An 18,529-nucleotide genomic window follows, 5' to 3' on the forward strand; every position below is an offset into this window, starting at 1 on the left:
CTTCCTGGAGCCTTGTCTGATCTTGTGAAATTGGGAGGATGAGGAGAACGATCTCTGTAATGTAGATGAGAAAAAGGTGAGGCACAGGGTGACGAGACTGGCACAAAGTCACTCAACTTACTAGTTTATTATTATTGTTATCATGAGTATCACTAGAAGTCAGGTGTCCTGTTTCCAAATCTAGATGTTCTTTGAAAAAGCAAATGGGGGCAAAAATTCTATGCTTGGAAAAACACAGGCTTTAGTTGCTGAAAACTTCTACTTTCCATTCCTCAAAGCTGATTGACAATTCAAAAGCTGTCTTTCCCATCTCCAGTCCCACCCCAGATTGGTGAGAAATCTCTGATCTCTCCCGTGGACTCTTACCAGTATGGCACCTCCCAAACGCTGACGTGCACGATCTATGCCGTTCCTCCCCCCAGTCACGTCCACTGGTACTGGCAGCTGGAAACAGAGTGTACCTACCAGCCCACGTGAGTAGGGCCACACCCTTTATTTTTCCTGCTCTTTTGCATTAAAAAAAAAATTTATTCATTTGTTTTATTTTTAGATTCCACATGTAAGTGATATCCTACAGTATTTGTTTTTGTCTGGCTTACTTAGTATGATAACCTCTAGGTCCATCCATGTTGCTGCAAATGGCATTATTTCATTCTTTATATGGCAGAGTAGTACTCCACTGTATATATGTACCACATCTTCTTTATCTATTCCTCTGTCGATGGACATAGCCAAGCTATGATATGACACCATTCTAAGCCAAGAAGACTATCTCTAAGAAGGTTATCCCTCAAGTGGTACTCTTAATCTCCTTCCGTCTTTCTCTGTGCTTACGTCTTTAGGAGATGTCGTTCCTTGGGGTATCGCGCTTTGAGATTAGCTAGCTCTCTCTTCAGGTTGGCCCTGATGTCCATCTCTCTGAATGCAGTTTCTTTGCTCACTTTGTTAATTGCCAGTCTTTGGTTTTTCTCCTTATACCAATCAACCGGTGAATACCACAATCTCCTTATCTGTGAGAAGGTACATCTCAGAGGAAGTGCTGATGGATGCAAGGGAGTGGTAGACCTCGGAGCCTCAGGCCCGGCTTATCAGGTCCTAACACAAGTCCAGACATCCTTAGGAAAAAAAACAACAACAAGTCACCCACCACCACCCTAAGCAGTTCACTTCCTGTTGTTGTTTTTGAGATGGCCTCTCTTAGTTTCTTCCTCAGATGCTGACCATTTCCTACACAAAGGCCACAGTCCCAGGGAGATTAAGAAGCCCAATGGCTTCTTAGTTTCCTTGCCTTCCTTTGAACTAAATTAACTTGAATTGTCTTGTCGATCCAATTTATGAATGGAGGTTTGTTCCCAGAATAGCTGCTTCCCTCCTGTATCCTGAATGAATCTACCTAGAACCTTTTCCTTCATTGCTGAGGCCTATTTTTAATTGGCGCCAAGTCTTGTAACGTGGTAGGGTGCGTTGGAAGTTATTTCTAAGAACGTAATAACCGAAGTCTGACTCCTTTCCTTGCTATTGATATGAATTAAAGAAAAATTAAGTCATGATATCATCTGTTACCTCTTTCTTATAGCCAAGCTGCCTTAACGACAAACCCACATACCTGTAAAGAATGGAGAAACGTGGAGGACTTCCAGGGGGGAAACAAAATCGAAGTCAACAAAAATCAATTTGCCCTAATTGAAGGAAAAAACAAAGTGAGTTTGAAGTTGTTTAATCTGAAAATCTATCTCTCTTTTATGGAAGGATGGAGTGAAAGCAGGGTAAAATAATATCAATGTGTGAGGAATATTGGCGATTGATCGTCAAAGAAATTGGATGATAAAATACTAGCATATTAAGTCAGTTTGAAAACACCATTAACTTTTAGAAACACCATTGACTTATTGTTACCGTATCAGAGAAAAATAAAACACATATGCCATTAACTCTGTACATAGGATGTATGGTAATTCTGATTTTATAAACATGAAAATGAGAAAAGGTATGTGATGTTGTATTAAAACACATTCTTTATTCCATGGTTTCCAAAGCTCATTTTGTATGATGTGTGAGCTGCACCAGCATAATTATAATTGCACAGATTTGAGCGTGGTCAGTGCTGGAGTCTGAATGGAGTGGGCAGGTCGCAGCAGTGGTGGGGATGCTGAATTTTAGTCTGAATGCACGTGCGTAAACACAGCCTCCATTGTTTATGGCCTGGGATTTGTTTTTTTCACAGACTGTAAGTACCCTTGTTATCCAAGCAGCCAATGTATCCGCTTTGTACAAATGTGAAGCGGTGAACAAAGCTGGGAGAGGAGAGAGGGTTATCTCCTTCCACGTGACCAGTAAGTGCTCTCCAGGGGCTGGGCTGTCTGATACTCTGTTGCCCTGGCCATTCCCACGAGTGGCGTGGCTTTAGGAAGGGGAGTTGGATGGCTAATTGATGCCTTTGTTCATAAAGGAGAGTTCCTCCGGTAGCTCCTGGGCTCACGTGAAGTCAGTACATCTGACTTCACAGGAGAGGGAGTATGGTTTCACACGTGCTTTTGAAGCTTAAGTCCTGCATCATATTTTTGTCTTTGCCATCAGAGTGTAGCACAGTGCTTGGCTTAGAGAGGTTCAGTCAACATTTATGCGCTTGCTATTGAACAGCTGACAAGGTTGGGTTTTTGGGAGGCAATTGTAATGACATTGGAGCAGTGCCTTCCCAATACTACCGACTTTGTCCATCTTAATTTTATGGCTCAGCTTTAGCTGACTGGATGGAATAAAATATTTCAGTCTGAGCTAATTCACTGTAATAAACATAGTTTTCCTGTCAGTGAGTGTTATATATTAATGAGGAATTAATTTTTTAAATCCCAAGTTATAATTGTCTGCTTTGAATTGGGGGGGTGGTTAAATCTTAAAAACCGTGCTTAGAGCTCAAAGTGGAGATTTCATATATATCTGAGGAATTCATTTACATTTCCAAATAATGTAGTTTGGTAGAATAATACATTTTGAATCTGGAATCGTCCAGTTTGGTTGTCTCCTTGTATTCCATCGTCTGGGAATGCCAGAGCTTCACTTCTCTTGGTGCTTTATCGCAGACTGAAGGCAACAAGGAAGCAATAGTGTGCTGCCCAAGTTAAATCACTGTCTTCTAAGCATGGGTTTTACATTTCAGGGGGTCCTGAAATCACTTTGCAACCCGGCACCCAGCCCACCGAGCAGGAGAGCGTGTCTCTGTGGTGCTCCGCGGACAGAACTATGTTTGAGAACCTCACATGGTACAAACTTGGCCCACAGGCTCTGCCCATCCACGTGGGAGAGCTGCCCACACCTGTCTGCAAGAACTTGGATGCTCTTTGGAGAATGAATGCCACGATGATCTCTAATAGCACAAATGACATTTTGATCATGGAGCTGCAGAATGCATCCTTGCAGGACCAAGGAGACTACATCTGCTTTGCTCAGGACAGGAAGACCAAGAAAAGACATTGCGTGGCCAGGCAGCTCACAGTCCTAGGTAGGGAGGTAACTCTGGACCATCCAGAAGCAGTTGGGATGCCGTAAATGTAATGCTTTCAGGGGCTGTGTGAAGATTGTCCTCTAGCAGCTTATGAAGTAGACCGGTGAGCACTTATCTTACCGAAAGTCCTCAAGGCAGAAGGAAGCCAATCATGGTGAAGTGATGTATTAAAAAGAGAAAATAACCCCATTCTTTCCAACCCTGATGGTGGGGTCACTCACTACTATCTGCAAGGGATTCCCCTAAACCAGGGAAGTTTCTGCCTCATTCTTGGGCATTCAGTTATTTAAATAGACACATATTTGTGAATGCCTACCGTGAGCTAGGAGGGTGCCGGAAGTTCATAGTGGCGGACAGAGTGAGAACACAGACAACTGCTGGGCTGTGGAGTACAGTGAGGTCTCTGTGTCCATGAGGACAGGGGTTGTTCCTGTTTTACTCTTTGCTGAGCTCCAGGCATAGAACATAGTGGCACATACTGCGTGCTTGATAAGACATCTGCTGCCTGAAGAGTGTGGTGATGGGGTTGTTTAAGACCTGTGAGAGCCTCTGGGAGGGATGCTGCACTCAGTGCCTGTACCTCTGTGGTACAGCTCACGGTCAATGAGATGAGCATTTTAGTGAGCAGAAAGCTCTGTAAGTCCCACACCGAGTCACTCGCTACACCTCCTCTAACCCCGTGCCTTGCACAAAATCCATGCAAACACGGCTCTGTCTCTGGGGAAATCAGTCAAATTTGGGGAGTCTCTCTGTGCTATCTCCTTCCATTTTCTCCTCTCCCTAGTGTCCCTTCCTAGTTTCTAGGATGCATGTGTTCTGTTTTTGTTTTTTTTTTTTAACTGTCGGGAAGGGGGAACTGCCCAGATAAACGAATTTATACCGAAGTTTTAGAGGAATAATATTTTCAAAGGCCTTGACATATTTTCAGAGGTATTTTCAGACAGGCACTAGGATAGATTTTGCTAGTGTTGAGACTCTGGTGTCAGAAGAAGAGATGTTTTCGAGTGAAGTCATCCCAAGGCCCTTCAAATCACACCCCATATATGATCATGGTTTTTCTGTTCATCTTGGTGACTGGTCTGGTTTCAAGCTAATGAAAAAATTCAGAAAGAGATGTGAAGGAGGTTCCTGGCTTTGCCATGCCCAGGAAATACATGCTCACAATGAGCTGGTTTGCTCTCTAAGGGCTCCCAAGTTGTTTTCCAAAAATTATTCTTGGAAATAGACTAGAGTCCATTTGCTTAAGCCCCAGCGTAGTTCACCATTGAGGTAATCTAATTTTGCTAAATGTTGAAGTGGATTCTTCCAGCAGGATTCTTTTCGATGTTCAGTTGGTTTGGACAAGATATTTCCACAGCACTTTGATGATTTGTAGGAAAGGTTAAATCTAAAGTTGTCCTGTACATTTAAACAAGTACCTATGCGCTTCATTTTTTAAAAAATCTTTGACTTTCCTTAGAGTATCATTGTTTTGTCTGTGTTTTAGTGGAAATGCTGAGTTCAACTGTTTACTTAGTTATAAGGACGGGGATAAGTTGTTTAACCCCTTTCATCTGCAAAATAAGGCTAATACTGCCCACCATAGGGTTGATAGTGAAAAACAGAAACAGGGCAATTGTGTTTTGTAAAAAGTACCAAATAAATATAAGGCATTCTTTGTTGAATTACACTGAAGTTATGTACTTTCCAAGAGAAACATGGCAGAATTCTTGTGTGTCACTGGCTAGAATTTATTTATTTATTTGGAGGGAAGTCAAGGGTGACAACTTTTATTTTGTGATGTGATTACCAGCTTGAATCACTAATATGAATGTTCAAAGAGATGCGGTAATCCGTCTGAACTGACTGACTTGTTTCATTTAACTTTACGCCATGAACAATGCTCCAGTTATCAACCTCTGTGTATTTTCGGCTTAGTAAATTAACAGTTTACTAAATGGCTTAATAGTTTACTGATATGAAAACCACTTCAAAACTTATAACTAAAGGTCCTATGATTTTTTTTTTGCGCGTGTGCGTAGAGCGCATGGCACCCACGATCACAGGAAACCTGGAGAACCAGACAACAAGTATTGGTGAAACCATCGAAGTTTCCTGCACAGCGTCTGGGAATCCCCCTCCACAGATTACGTGGTTCAAAGATAATGAGACGCTTGTGGAAGATTCAGGTGAATAGAGCATGTCGGTCTCTTTTTGGCTGCAAAATTTTCCTAGAGATATTAACTAAAATCCATATTATTTCTTTCTTAAAAAAATGATTTATTTACTCATTTATTTATTTATTTTTATTAAGGTATATCGATGTACAATATTATTTAATTTGCAGGTGGACAGCATAGTGAGTCTCAATTTTTAAAGATTATTCTCCATTTATAGTTATAAAATATTGACTGTATCCCCTGTGCTGTACAATATATCCTTGTAGCTTATTTATTTTATACATAGTAGTTTGTACCCCTTAATCCCCTACCCCTGTCTTGCCTCTCTCTCCCCTGTTCCCTCTCCCCACTGGTCACCACTAGTTTGTTCTCTATATCTGTGAGTCTGTTTCTTTTTTGTTATATTCACTAGTTTGTTTTATTTTTTAGATTCCACATAGAAGTGTCATACAGTATAAAATCCATATGGTTTCTTGATTTGTTTTAGGTAGAACAGAAAGCAATATTACTATCCATGGTCTGGCTCATCTCATACACTCGGAACCCGAGTATTCAGAGCCTGCTGAATTCTCGGGGAAGCCAGGGGTGCTGAGACAGCAGTTGACCCTGTATGACTCTTTTTAGAGTTAGATAATAGCCCAAGATAAAGGGAAACATTTACATTAAAATTTTTTTTGTCCTGAAAAACTCTACCAGACCACATCATAAATCAAAACCATCATTTTCCCCCTTTCTCAGGCATCGTGCTAAAAGACGGGAACCGGAACCTAACTATCCGCAGGGTGAGGAAAGAGGATGAAGGCCTGTACACCTGCCAGGCATGCAGTGTTCTCGGGTGTGCAAAAGTGGAGGCGTTTTTCATAGTGGAAGGTCAGTGGGAATTCATAGACAATCAGGTGGTTTTTAAAAATTAGCTTGTATCTTATATATACTCATATACTTTGGGCAGGAGGGTTATGGGTGGTTTTAATATTCTTTGTACTTTGTATGTTTTCTACTATAAGTATATGTTATTTTAACCAGAAAACATAATTAATATTATTTTAATTCTGCTCTCATCACATTTCTATCCCCGCAGTTCTCACTGTGGAAAAATTCTTAGCCAGGCGGGTGGAATGTCCTCCTTTCCCTGATTCTTTCTTCATATGAATGGCTTAATTAACTTGTTATGAAAATTATGCCTCGATATTTATTAGGTAGAATTACTGCATAGTCATGAAAGTCAGTGCTATCTAGATAGTCACAAAGGTTCATAGTTTTTATTGGACTAAAGATAATTAAGATTCATTTGTAAACAATAGACCATTGCTTTTCTGAAATGGAAAATTTGGGGTTCTTATCTAAATGTGTATGCAGGAATGATGTGAAATCTGGCATTTTCTCAGATGGGAAAGGTGAATTTGTGACAGAATATTTTATCTTCAAAAGTGTATTCCTATGTCTTTTTAAAAATAACCCATCAGGGGACAATGAAACCGTATTATGTGGATGAAGGAATGGTATGCAAGGGGAAAAGAGAGGGGTGGTGATAGATGGAGGAACTGATGGATTTCTATGCACTCATCCTAATTTGTCCGTCAAAGACTAGATTTTAGTCCCTTTAGTCTGTCAAATCTATGTTGCCAAGTATTACATCTCAATACCTTGACTTCTTTTCAAATCTATAGGCTTATTACCATTTTGTAAACTGCACTTGCAAATAAAGATTTCAAGTGACACGGTAGTTTTGTCACTTTCAAAGTGCTTCATGTTTTAGGCAGAATCCTAAGGGAGACTTCCAGTTCTCTCCCATGCTTTGCCTCAGCTCTGTTAGCTGTCTGCAGCTGGTTACCAAGAGGCCTAACTAGGTAACCTTGGCACAGAGATTATATTTACTTCTCACCAGAAGAGAATACTAAGAAAGGAAGAGGTAAATATTTAATGCTTCCTGCTAGTTTCCCAAATGTTCATATGGGAATATTAATGCACCAAATATATAGACAGTTGAATCTTTGAACTTTTTACTATGAACAAGCAGGCTTTTAAATCTCTATGTATAAATAGAGAACTCCTTCAGTAAGACCACCAGAGAAACAAAATCTACTTCCAAGCATACTTGGTGCTTGTCTCTCAACTATAACTCTTATTTTGCTAACTAATTAATTACTTGTCTTTCTGTCTTCTTGAGGCTGCCTGAGCCACTCTCACAGCTTGTGGCCCAGTTTGATTCACACTGTACTCATCCAATGGGAGACCCTAAGTGATAATTGCTTCCTTATCACCACTGTGCTAATCACTCTTGGTTGAAAGCCTCCTCTGGGCTTAATTTTCCCCACTCAGAGCTGTCCTCTGGGGTCCTGAACATCTGCAGCTTTCCTTGCTGACCTCCAGCTTTTTCTCTTCTCTTTCCTTTCCTGAGCATGTTTAAACTCATACTGCCAGGCCACGCCTGAGGCAGTCCCCTCAGCTCTTTCTCTTTCCTCACTGAGGCTCCTGCCACACAAGGATGGGGTAGTGAAATGTTAGCCAGTGTTGGACAGACCTTGTTTAACTCCTGACCGTTCCATCAACTTGCTGTGTGCCCTTGATGAAGTAGCTTAACCTCTCTGAGCTTGCTTCTCCATCTGAAAACTGAGAGTTATTGAGAAGACTGAGCGACATGACATATCTAAAGTGACGAGCATCTTGTAGGTGCCTAGTCACCAATAGCTCTCTGGCCAAAGGACTACATTTATTTCCCTACTTGTTTTCTTAGACAGTCCTTCCGCAAACTCCATACAGATCAAAATATAGACCAACAGCATAAAACCAAACATTTATTTTCCCCAAATAGAATACTTTTCTTCTCTATAGAACATGATCTGTTTTTTTTCCATCAAAGTCTGCTCTTCTTCCAAATGCTTTCTGTTTGTCTTTTAGGACATTAATATTTCTCTGTTAATTACTTTAGAATTTTACTGTTGGAAGTTTTCATGAGCAATGTTTTGCAAACTTTAAATTATCCATTAAGAATATTATAAACTCCATTCAAGTTAGAGGTTTGTGACTACTATTGTCTAGGATTTTCCTGAGTTGGTTAAGATTGAGATTTTGCTTTAGTGTGGAACTTTGTTATTTTATATCAAAAGGTATGAGTTTCCAGTTGTTGGTGCTCATTCCTTTGTGTCTTTCCAGGTGCCCAGGAGAAGACAAACTTGGAAGTCATTATTCTAGTAGGCACTGCAGTGATTGCCATGTTCTTCTGGCTACTTCTTGTCATCGTTCTACGGACCGTTAAGCGGGTAACAAAATAATTTCCCTTCCGTCCCATGCACGTTGGTTTTCATGATTAATGAAAGCTGACTGGGGTTCTTTGAGTTGATTCTTCCCATTGTTATTGGCTCAATAGGCACAATTTTATTTCTATACAATAACCTTCTTACCCACTTGCTTTTGGCTGGACCACTGGGCTTTTAATTGATAGAAGCAACAAGAGGAGAAATGGGCTTGGACTGTCTAGTGTAATTAAGATTTAAGAATTAAATTCTGAGCTCATTTGGGGGTCGAGGGGACACTGGGAGCAGAATTATAATAGGACTACTCTCACACACTATGAGCCATTTAGAAAATGAGACACCAAGAATGGGGCTTCTATAAACAACAATAACAAGCACACAGAACAACAGCCAGATAACAGGGTGTGTGTGACTTGAAGGAGCAATGCTTTCCAGGCCAGTGGAGGGGAACTGAAGACGGGCTACTTATCCATCGTCATGGATCCGGACGAACTCCCCCTGGATGAGCATTGTGAGCGCCTGCCTTATGATGCCAGCAAATGGGAATTCCCCAGAGACCGGCTGAAACTAGGTGTGTTTCCAAGTGATATTAATTTGATATTGGGTTTACCAGGCCATCTCTTCCTCTTTTAGGCTGATGACAAATCTAGTCTATTTAAACGTTGGATCCTGGTTCAGAAAATGCATTCCATCTCTTGAATTTGAGTAATCGTCCATTTAGTCACTTAGAAGTAGGGTCCCTGCATAATCACCCAAAGCAGGACATTTAGAGGGGGAAGAGGGAGGTGTTAAATCATTAAGCCAGGACAAGGGGGTCAACTGTACTGTCCATGATAAACTGGGATGTATGGTCACCCTATCAAGTCAGAATCTTTGCCTATCACTTCGGTGGTGAAATAGTCCAAGTCTGTTTTGTTGTTGACTCTAGGTAAGCCTCTTGGCCGTGGTGCCTTTGGGCAAGTGATTGAAGCAGATGCCTTTGGAATTGACAAGACAGCAACCTGCAAGACAGTGGCTGTCAAAATGTTGAAAGGTAAAAGCAAAATTCTATGGTGATGTATCCCTCTATCTGTTTCATCCCATCTTTAAACATGATGAAAGGCTTGTATCCGTGGCTCTGTGGCTAGGTGGGCCCACTAGCCAAACATGCAGCCAGACTATACGATGCCTTTGTACAAACTAGATAAAAATTTCCTCTTTTATAGACTCATGCCAGGGTCCACAGCCTGGCAGGCAAAGTTGGGATGGATCTGAGCTCCCCTACCGTCCCACCTTGCCTGGGAGCCCTTGCACAGATCACAGCTTGTACAGCTATATTTAGTAGCCCGGCTATAGGAAAAAAATACCTTGGTTACATCAAAACTGTTTTCTTAGTGTACTATAGCGCATTAGTAAGATAATTACAGACCATCAAGAAACGGAAAAAGAAATTTGATGTAATAAGTAAAAATAGCAGCATGCAAAAAACAGCATGTTCCCTAGAATTGGAATGTGTAAAAGATTTTCACATATAAAAGACAATATGCAAAATAAGAATGGTTGTGCTGGGAAAAAAAGGATTAAGGGGGACATTTTTAAAATTAAAAGTTTCATAAACAATTGTTAAGCCTAGTCGTAATGGAATTCTGGTCTTGCCATTTTAATTTTGGGGGAGTGATGCGTATAAAGCTCTTTGCTAGAATTGTGATGTGCTTTCATTGATGGAGACAGTGCTACTGACCCTTCGCCAATGGGTCTTGTGCATTTTGAAGGCATCTCTGTCCTTTTGCCTTTTCTCCCTTGTGGCCGAGGAGTATGTAGTTTTGAGGTGGCTCATCCGGGCCTGAGGTGTGGACCATGTCTGTGCATTAGAGGGAAGTGTACCAGTCTGTACAGGATCAAACTCCCAGTCTTAGCCTCATCGGCCTCATGTGCCAACTGGCTTTGCCAGCTGGCCCTTGTTAAGTTTCCTGCTCGGCACAGATTGGTGGGAACTCCAGCATAGCCCCTAACGCATGAGCAATACATGGTGTTGCTTCCTTACGAGGAAGCACTGAAATAATCAGGCCCTAAGAAGCATAGTAAACCTGATATGTGAAAATCCAGTTTCGTAAAAGGAGAAAATCTGGGCATGAGTTCATTTGCAGATGTATTCTCCACTTTGCAAAAGACCTCACAATGGCTTCCTTCAAATATCAAACACTCTGGGTGCACTTAAAGAATTCGATTTAGAATTATAAAGTATAACTTATGTTTGTCTTTTAATGCAGCTAGCCTGTCAGTTGGGTTACAGTTGTATTATCCCTGGAGGGAAAGTTGCACAGATGCACACAGTGTGGCATTAATCCTCCTAAGGTAATGCCTCATGTATGATTTCCCTCTTTGTTTGTATTTGTAGAAGGAGCAACACACAGCGAACACCGAGCCCTCATGTCTGAACTCAAGATCCTCATTCATATTGGCCACCATCTCAATGTGGTCAATCTTCTTGGTGCCTGTACCAAGCCAGGGGGTGAGTGTCTATAGATGGCTCTGGCTGTGGGATTTTGGCATATACTTTTCTGCTGGTATTTGAGGGAAACCACCCAACTCCCATGGCCTTGGTTTCCTTAACTTAGGAAACTTTGGCAGATTCCTATATATAAATATATTTCATGGAGGTTTAATGGGCACTGTAAATTATTCTAGAATGTGAATTAAAAAATACTACAGCATTATAATACAGTTTGCTACTTATGTAATAGGTGTTCAGAGGAGAAGAGTAAACTTCCCTCCAAGTTTGAAAACAAAGGACTTTAAGAGTAGTTCCCCCTAAAATGGAGTGATCTCAGGTGATTGTGTTGAAAAGCAAGTGGGTGGATTTTCTTCTGAAATTTTGGTTCGTCTTCTGTGGAATTGCCTTTTGGAAAAAGAAAAGTTACAACATAAGGGAATGCAGTCAGCTGATTTCTATGATCCTGTTTCCAGTGAAAGGGTGTAGCCTCTTCTGTGATATTTTCTAGCTCATTGATATATTAAACACTTGGTGAGAAACGAGAGAAAATACAAATACATTTTCTCTTCTTGGTATGCTGTGCTGTCTGCAGGGCCACTCATGGTGATTGTGGAATTCTGCAAGTTTGGAAACCTGTCCACTTACTTAAGGAGCAAGAGAAATGAATTTGTCCCCTACAAGGTATGTCATTTCCTAACTCAACTGTGGTCACGTTGTAAAATGGAGAAAAACTCAAAGTGGTACAGGTTAAGTTTTTTGGTAAAATTCTGCAAAGAAATTGTGAGGAATCTTTTCATGTTACCTCTTGGCTGTTGTAACTTCCTCTTTTACCTTCTGGAGGACGCATACTTCTCATGTTTTATTTTTGTGACTCTAATCTACTGACTCATTATAGATGATGCCAAGGACGGAAAGGTGGGTGTGAGTAAGGGGTAGGGAATGACAGGTGGAAGGACAGCTCTGGATTATTCTGTCTCTGCCCTGGCCATATGTGGCCCTATGGAGTGTCAATCCCAGTGTCAAAAGCGCCCTAATGTTGGAAGTGTGTCTGAGTGAAACTTGTAACAAGGCCCTTATCTCTAAGCTAGAAAAGAGACAGGCTTTATGGAAGAAAATCTATTATGTAGAACACTTGCCCAAAATTTCAGCCCAGAGATTCCATGATCCTGAAATTGATGTCTCTCATCTTCTTTGAATAGTTACAATTGTTTCTATAGTTTAACTACATTGGAGAGATTTTCTGGTGTTCAAGGAGTTTGTTCATCGGTTTCTTTATAGACTAAAGGGGCACGGTTCCGACAAGGGAAAGAATACGTTGGGGAGATCACCGTGGATCCTAAACGCCGCTTGGACAGCATCACAAGTAGTCAGAGCTCAGCCAGCTCCGGATTTGTGGAGGAGAAATCCCTCAGTGATGTGGAGGAAGAGGAAGGTACCTGCCATTGCTTCCTCTGCACCGAATGCATGCTCTTGTAGGAACAGACAAGGTGACAGGGTGTTACAACGAACTTTGTCCTGGAAAAGTCCAGTATTACCTAATATTTGAAAGAGACCTAAATTTCTAGGAGGCTTTCATTCAGTCTCCCCAAAAGTGAGGGGCGGAAGGTCTAAGTAAGCAGCAGGCTACGTGGTGAGGCAGAGCATGGCTCGCCTGAGAAATCTCGGTCCCCCAGGAGGGCTTAGCAGTTGGCACCAGTCGAACCAATGCTCTTCAAGTCTTGGTTCAACATTTGTCAGCAGGAGAGGCTCAGCGCCATCTTCCGGGTGGGCAAAGGAGGCTCTCTGGTGTTTGATCAGCCGCCACATTGTCCACAACGGTTCAGTCCCAGCTTGTCTGTTTCACCAGCACAACAGAAGTCCTTCAGTTCATCGTACCCAACCTTCTGCAAGGCAGTGTAGGCATCTGTTGTTTCTACCCCAAGTGGCTTATCAAGTCTTCCATATTTCATCAGAAGAGTCTTGGTCAATAGACTTTTCTTTATCCACTTATGCTTCCAATGATATTTTAGTGCTCTTTATGAGTGGAGCTGTGTTCCCAGCCTAACTTTCAGGACCTCTTCCAGCTTCAAGATACACTGTATATCTGCTTCCCGCAGAAGGAGCAGACAGCTCCATGGAGGTGGAGATGGGGCTTCCTGACATTTGGGTCTTCTTGAGGCATGAGCTTAGAAGGATTCAATCATGAAATAGTGGAAGAAACCTGCTTCTGTTCCCTTTGACATGAGGCCACAGAGAGAACTTAAAACTGACTTCTTTCCCATAGAAGCCAAGCCGGCGGTGTGAGGCTAGAACTTGGTCTAGAAAAGCGTGGGGAGGTTGTCTGGACCTCACATAACTGGGTGCACGCTGAGTGGAGCCACTTCTGCCCTGTCCTCTCTCTCACAGAATGGTGGCCAGAGAGCTGGAAACCCAAGGGCTTGAGGGGGTCAGTCGGAGTAGAGGGGGCATTGGCCCAGAATTTTGCCTCCATTTCTTCATGTGGCAAAGGAAAGAGTTTCACTAATTATTCATGGAGAGCTCTCCAGCCCTGAACGTAGAAAGTCGCTGAGAAAAAGTTTCGTAGTCTTTTTAATACTTACAAGGTTATTATTACAACTGAGTTTTTATTTGCTCTGGTATTTGTCTTCAGGAAAGAAGCCATGTCTTATCTTATCTGACCAAAGTTAAGAGATCATGTTGAAACGCCCATTAATGTCTTAGTGTTTCTTTGTACTAGTTGCCCGGAAGTGAATACCACAAATTTACGTAAATTCATCTTTCTCTCGATGTTCCTGCCGTCTCTCATTCGTATCCTTGAAGGAAAAAAGCATCCTCACAGGCCAGATTTAATGTGTTTACAGCCCTTTCTCAGTTTAAAAGTGAGAGAAGTAAATATATTTCCGGTATTTTTAGTTAGCCATTGTAGATTATGGTTTTACCTTTGGCCTTTGTCCCAGGACAAAGCCTGGAGAGAAAAGATTCGATGACCCTGGATATTGTTGTTTTATTTTTAGAGTCCTTGATATGAAAACTATTGTTTATCCCTCTGGGTATATGAAAAAAACACAACACTTTAAAACAGCAAATTTGTAAAAGCCTGCTTTTACCCTCCTGTTATCTATGCCAGTTTTTCCTCCATTTTGCCTCCTGGATTTGTTCGTCCAATTTGGCTAAAATGGAAAAACCAATATTTTTGCTAAGGGGTATGATGAAGGCTAATAATATATCAGGATTCAGCATACTTACAGAAGATAGAAGCACTTTCTGTCTGCTTCTATTTCCTGAAATTTAACTCCCAATTTTTAAAATGAAGATTGCTCTATCAAACTTACAAACAGTTTCTGGCCGAAATACCAATCTCTGTCCTCCTGCGTCTTCTGACAGTTTCTGAAGATGTGTACAAGAACTTCCTGACCTTGGAGCATCTCATCTGTTACAGCTTCCAAGTGGCTAAGGGCATGGAGTTTTTGGCATCACGGAAGGTGAGACAAAGTATCTCTTCACATCACAGATTTGCAAATGAGGTGTCCAGTGCCAGCCATTGGTGTTTGTTTGGGACTGTCATTCATTCACCACTGCTGGAGCACTGTTAAGAGAGCTCTACTGGGGAGGCCCCATTTCTGCTCATTAAAGTGGTATTAGGAATTCGTGAAATTAATTCATGTGATAAATACCTACTAAGTGCAGGCAGTCTTCTGAGCGCTAAGGACACTGTGTGAGCAAATAGGCAAAACTCTCCACCTTCATGGAGATTATGTTCTAGTGGGTGGAACAAGCAATATAAACAAGTGAAGTGCCTGGTAGGCTAGATGGGAGTAAGTACTGTGAAGAAAAATCAGCAGGAAAGAATTATAGAGTATACAGGAGTGTTATGTTCCTGTGGGCATATGCCTCTCTGTTTGTGTACATTGATTTTAAACCAAGGGGACACGCAAGGCTTTAGGAGAATGTGCATTTGAGTAATGGCCTAGAAGAGGTGAGGGGCTGAGCCTTGCAAATATCTTGGCGCAAGGCTGTTTTTCATTTCTTTGACATTCATCACCATCCATCAAAAAGTATTTGGTAGTACCATAATTAGAACCCAGGAAGGACAGGCTTTAGATGAGAGCGATTGAAAGAGCTAAAATTAGAAAAGTAGGCCAAACAAAGGCTGAGGTGGGTATGTGACAAGCTACAAACATTCCAAAGGTTGTAAACACTGTGGAGGCACCCCTCGGTAAAATGGATGGTTTTACATTAAACAACAAAAATTCAGATTAAGTATCAGGAAAGATTATCAGTTGACAGAATGCAGTTGCTGCAGCCTACCTGGGGGAGAAAGACATAAAGTTTTTACTTTGTGTTTTTTTCCTAAATTAGAGTGAAATCCCTCACCCATGTCTTTTTCTGGAGTTTAAAGCTTGTCACCACTTTCAGAGCCTCAGGATCTCCGAGGTTTCTGCCCAGGAGCTCTTGTCTTCTGTCTTCCAAGGGAAAGGGAGAGAAGCGGGATCTTAGAGGATTTTTCCAAAGAGAAAGGCCCTTTGCCCTTCTTGAAGATTCTGATTTTATTTTATTATTTTTTAAAGGCCAGAGCCTGCCATTTAGTCAGGGTTCCTTTGATGGGGAAGGGAATGAGGGGTGGAGGGGGATCCTTTTACTTCCCTTGCATCTACCAGCTGAATTTCTTGAATACCACCTGGTTGCTTAAAAAAGGAAGCTCTTCGGTTCGGGGCAAAGTAGGAAGGACTGTGTTTTTTGGAGTCTCCTGTCTTGATTGATCACTCCAGACAATGTGCTTTTAAAAAAAAAAAAATTTTTTTTAATAGAATTTTTAAAGGTTACACTCCATTTGCAGTTATTACAAAATATTGGCTATATTCCCTGTGTCGTACAATACATCCTTGTGCCTCGTTCAGAGGAAAGTGCTCTACAGATGTGAGGTGTAAGGGGGTCCGTAATGCCTGGCTCACACATCACTCCTCCACTGACATAAGAATTCTCATCTAAGCCTTTCATTCATTTCTCAATGTTCCCCGAGACTCTTGTTCTCTTATAAATCTATCAGGTGGAGATAAAGCTGCTTAGGGTAGGAAGTTACATGAAGGTAGGGGGATACAGAGAAGAGAGAAACTGAGGAACAGAAAAGAATAGAAGGAAAGCCAAGGAGAATTCGCTTTTCCTTTTTTGTGTACCAGAGAATCCCCTTGACTAGTGAGAGGCTGAGAGTGCTTTCATAGACCTCCATGATAAGCCAGCACTTTGAAAACAGGGTGAGCCCCACTGGGAATTGTTTCTCAGAGCTTGTCCAGCTTCGGTTACGTATGGAATAGAGAAACCAACAAAGGGCACCAAACCGAGGAGAGCCCCTTGTTTCTGATTTCCGTGCATTCATTCAAAATAAACCCCATTCTAGGGCCTCCTTAGAATAACACCTTTTAACCGTACATGGTGCCAGGCAAAAGGGACGTGTGGATGTGACCAGAAACACATTCTTAATTGTGTCCAAGAGAAGTCTATTTATGACTCCATCAGCATGCTATAACTTATTTAATTCCAGAGTCTGGGGCTGTTTATGGAATAAGCAGATGTGTGTCTCAATGAAACTTACAGACTTTTTTCCGGAAGAGTTGATAAAAGATGTTTAACCCAGTGCTTGTTAATCAGTTGGTTTTCTAATGTGGGTTTTTTTTTTTTTCTTTTTTTTAAACCATGAGGTCACAACAGATGTAGAAGAGATCAGTTATGTTGAGTCCTAATGCACACGATTCTTTTTGCAGTGTATCCACAGGGACCTGGCAGCGAGAAACATCCTCTTGTCGGAGAAGAATGTGGTTAAAATCTGTGACTTTGGCTTGGCTCGGGATATTTATAAAGACCCAGATTATGTCAGAAAAGGAGATGTAAGTTTCAGAGATGCACCCAGTGATCTGTTAAGTTGCAGAATTCAAACTCCTCTCAGCAAGCCTCAGGACCTGTGTCCAGGGACAATGGAAGCTTTTCCTTCAGATATGTGATAAGTTGGGTTCTCATTCCTTGTCTTCTACCCCCGTAGGCTCGCCTCCCTTTGAAATGGATGGCCCCGGAAACAATTTTTGACCGAGTGTACACAATTCAGAGTGACGTGTGGTCTTTTGGTGTCCTGCTCTGGGAAATATTTTCCTTAGGTAAGTTCCTTCTCTTTGTCCCTCCATCCATACTCCAAATAAAATGATAAAATTCAGTGACCCCAGTACGCCTTTCCCTCTCCTGTATTCCACCTTTATCAGATGAAACTTACTTGGAAGCTTTGGGTTGTAAAACCTAAAAAAAGACAGAAAGAAAGAAAGGAACAAAAGATATATATGTGTGAAAACGTATTGAAGAATCAGTCTCAGGGCTTTCTGCAAGAGAAAATCAAATCAATAAGGCACTGTTCCTCAGGACAGGAATAAAGATGCCGACGTAGAGTGGACTTGAGGACACGGGGAGGGGGAAGGGTAAACTGGGACGAAGTGAGAGAGTGGCATGGACTTATATATACTACCAAATGTAAAAATAGATAGCTAGTGGGAAGCAGCCGCATAGCACAGGGAGATCAGCTCGGTGCTTTGTGACCCCCTAGAGGGGTGGATAGGGAGGGTGGGAGGGAGACGCAAGAGGGAGGAGATATGGGGATATATGAATATGTATAGCTGATTCACTTTGTTATAAAGCAGAAACTAACGCACCATTGTAAAGCAATTACACTCCAATAAAGATGTTAAAAAAAAAATAATGCCCCATTCCTGTTTTATTCTAGGTGCTTCTCCATATCCTGGAGTAAAGATTGATGAGGAATTTTGTAGGAGATTGAAAGAAGGAACTAGAATGAGAGCTCCTGATTATACCACACCCGAAATGTAAGACTTTACAAGTATTTTTCTATCCTCCTTCTTTGCTCACAAAAATTCTCCCAGCCTAGAAGACTTCCCATTATATGTACCTCCTTCATGGCCCAGTTTGTGTCTTACTTCTCCCTTGAAGTCCTCCTTGATAATCTCAAGCACAGAGTCATCCTTCTTGAAATGACAGCACTTTATCTATACCAACCAGTCAGTTTTTACTAGATGTTGATTTATGATGTTTCCTTTTCTATACACACTTGATGCTCCAAGTGTAGGGTTCTGTGTTTTACGTAGTTTCGTATCCCTCTTTAGCATCT

The 18,529-nt window shown here is 41.5% G+C and overlaps 1 protein-coding gene across 3 annotated transcripts in view; it reads left to right on the forward strand.

Moving 5' to 3' along the window:
- The window catches only part of KDR (kinase insert domain receptor), a 201,015-nt gene that overhangs the window by 171,208 nt on the left and 11,278 nt on the right, over positions 1-18,529 (forward strand). For all 3 annotated transcript variants that reach the window (XM_068542929.1, XM_068542930.1, XM_068542928.1), the window contains 16 exons: positions 317-473; positions 1,577-1,700; positions 2,225-2,333; positions 3,158-3,499; positions 5,524-5,670; positions 6,400-6,531; positions 8,815-8,921; positions 9,351-9,486; positions 9,844-9,948; positions 11,293-11,406; positions 11,981-12,069; positions 12,667-12,820; positions 14,752-14,849; positions 17,127-17,249; positions 17,402-17,513; positions 18,128-18,227. In XM_068542929.1, coding sequence (XP_068399030.1) covers positions 317-473; positions 1,577-1,700; positions 2,225-2,333; positions 3,158-3,499; positions 5,524-5,670; positions 6,400-6,531; positions 8,815-8,921; positions 9,351-9,486; positions 9,844-9,948; positions 11,293-11,406; positions 11,981-12,069; positions 12,667-12,820; positions 14,752-14,849; positions 17,127-17,249; positions 17,402-17,513; positions 18,128-18,227 — 2,149 coding nt within the window. The remainder of the gene's footprint in view (positions 1-316; positions 474-1,576; positions 1,701-2,224; positions 2,334-3,157; positions 3,500-5,523; positions 5,671-6,399; positions 6,532-8,814; positions 8,922-9,350; positions 9,487-9,843; positions 9,949-11,292; positions 11,407-11,980; positions 12,070-12,666; positions 12,821-14,751; positions 14,850-17,126; positions 17,250-17,401; positions 17,514-18,127; positions 18,228-18,529) is intronic.

The sequence above is a fragment of the Eschrichtius robustus genome, chromosome 4 (genome assembly GCF_028021215.1).
Source record: "Eschrichtius robustus isolate mEscRob2 chromosome 4, mEscRob2.pri, whole genome shotgun sequence".
In the NCBI taxonomy this organism is placed as follows: Eukaryota; Metazoa; Chordata; class Mammalia; order Artiodactyla; family Eschrichtiidae; genus Eschrichtius; species Eschrichtius robustus.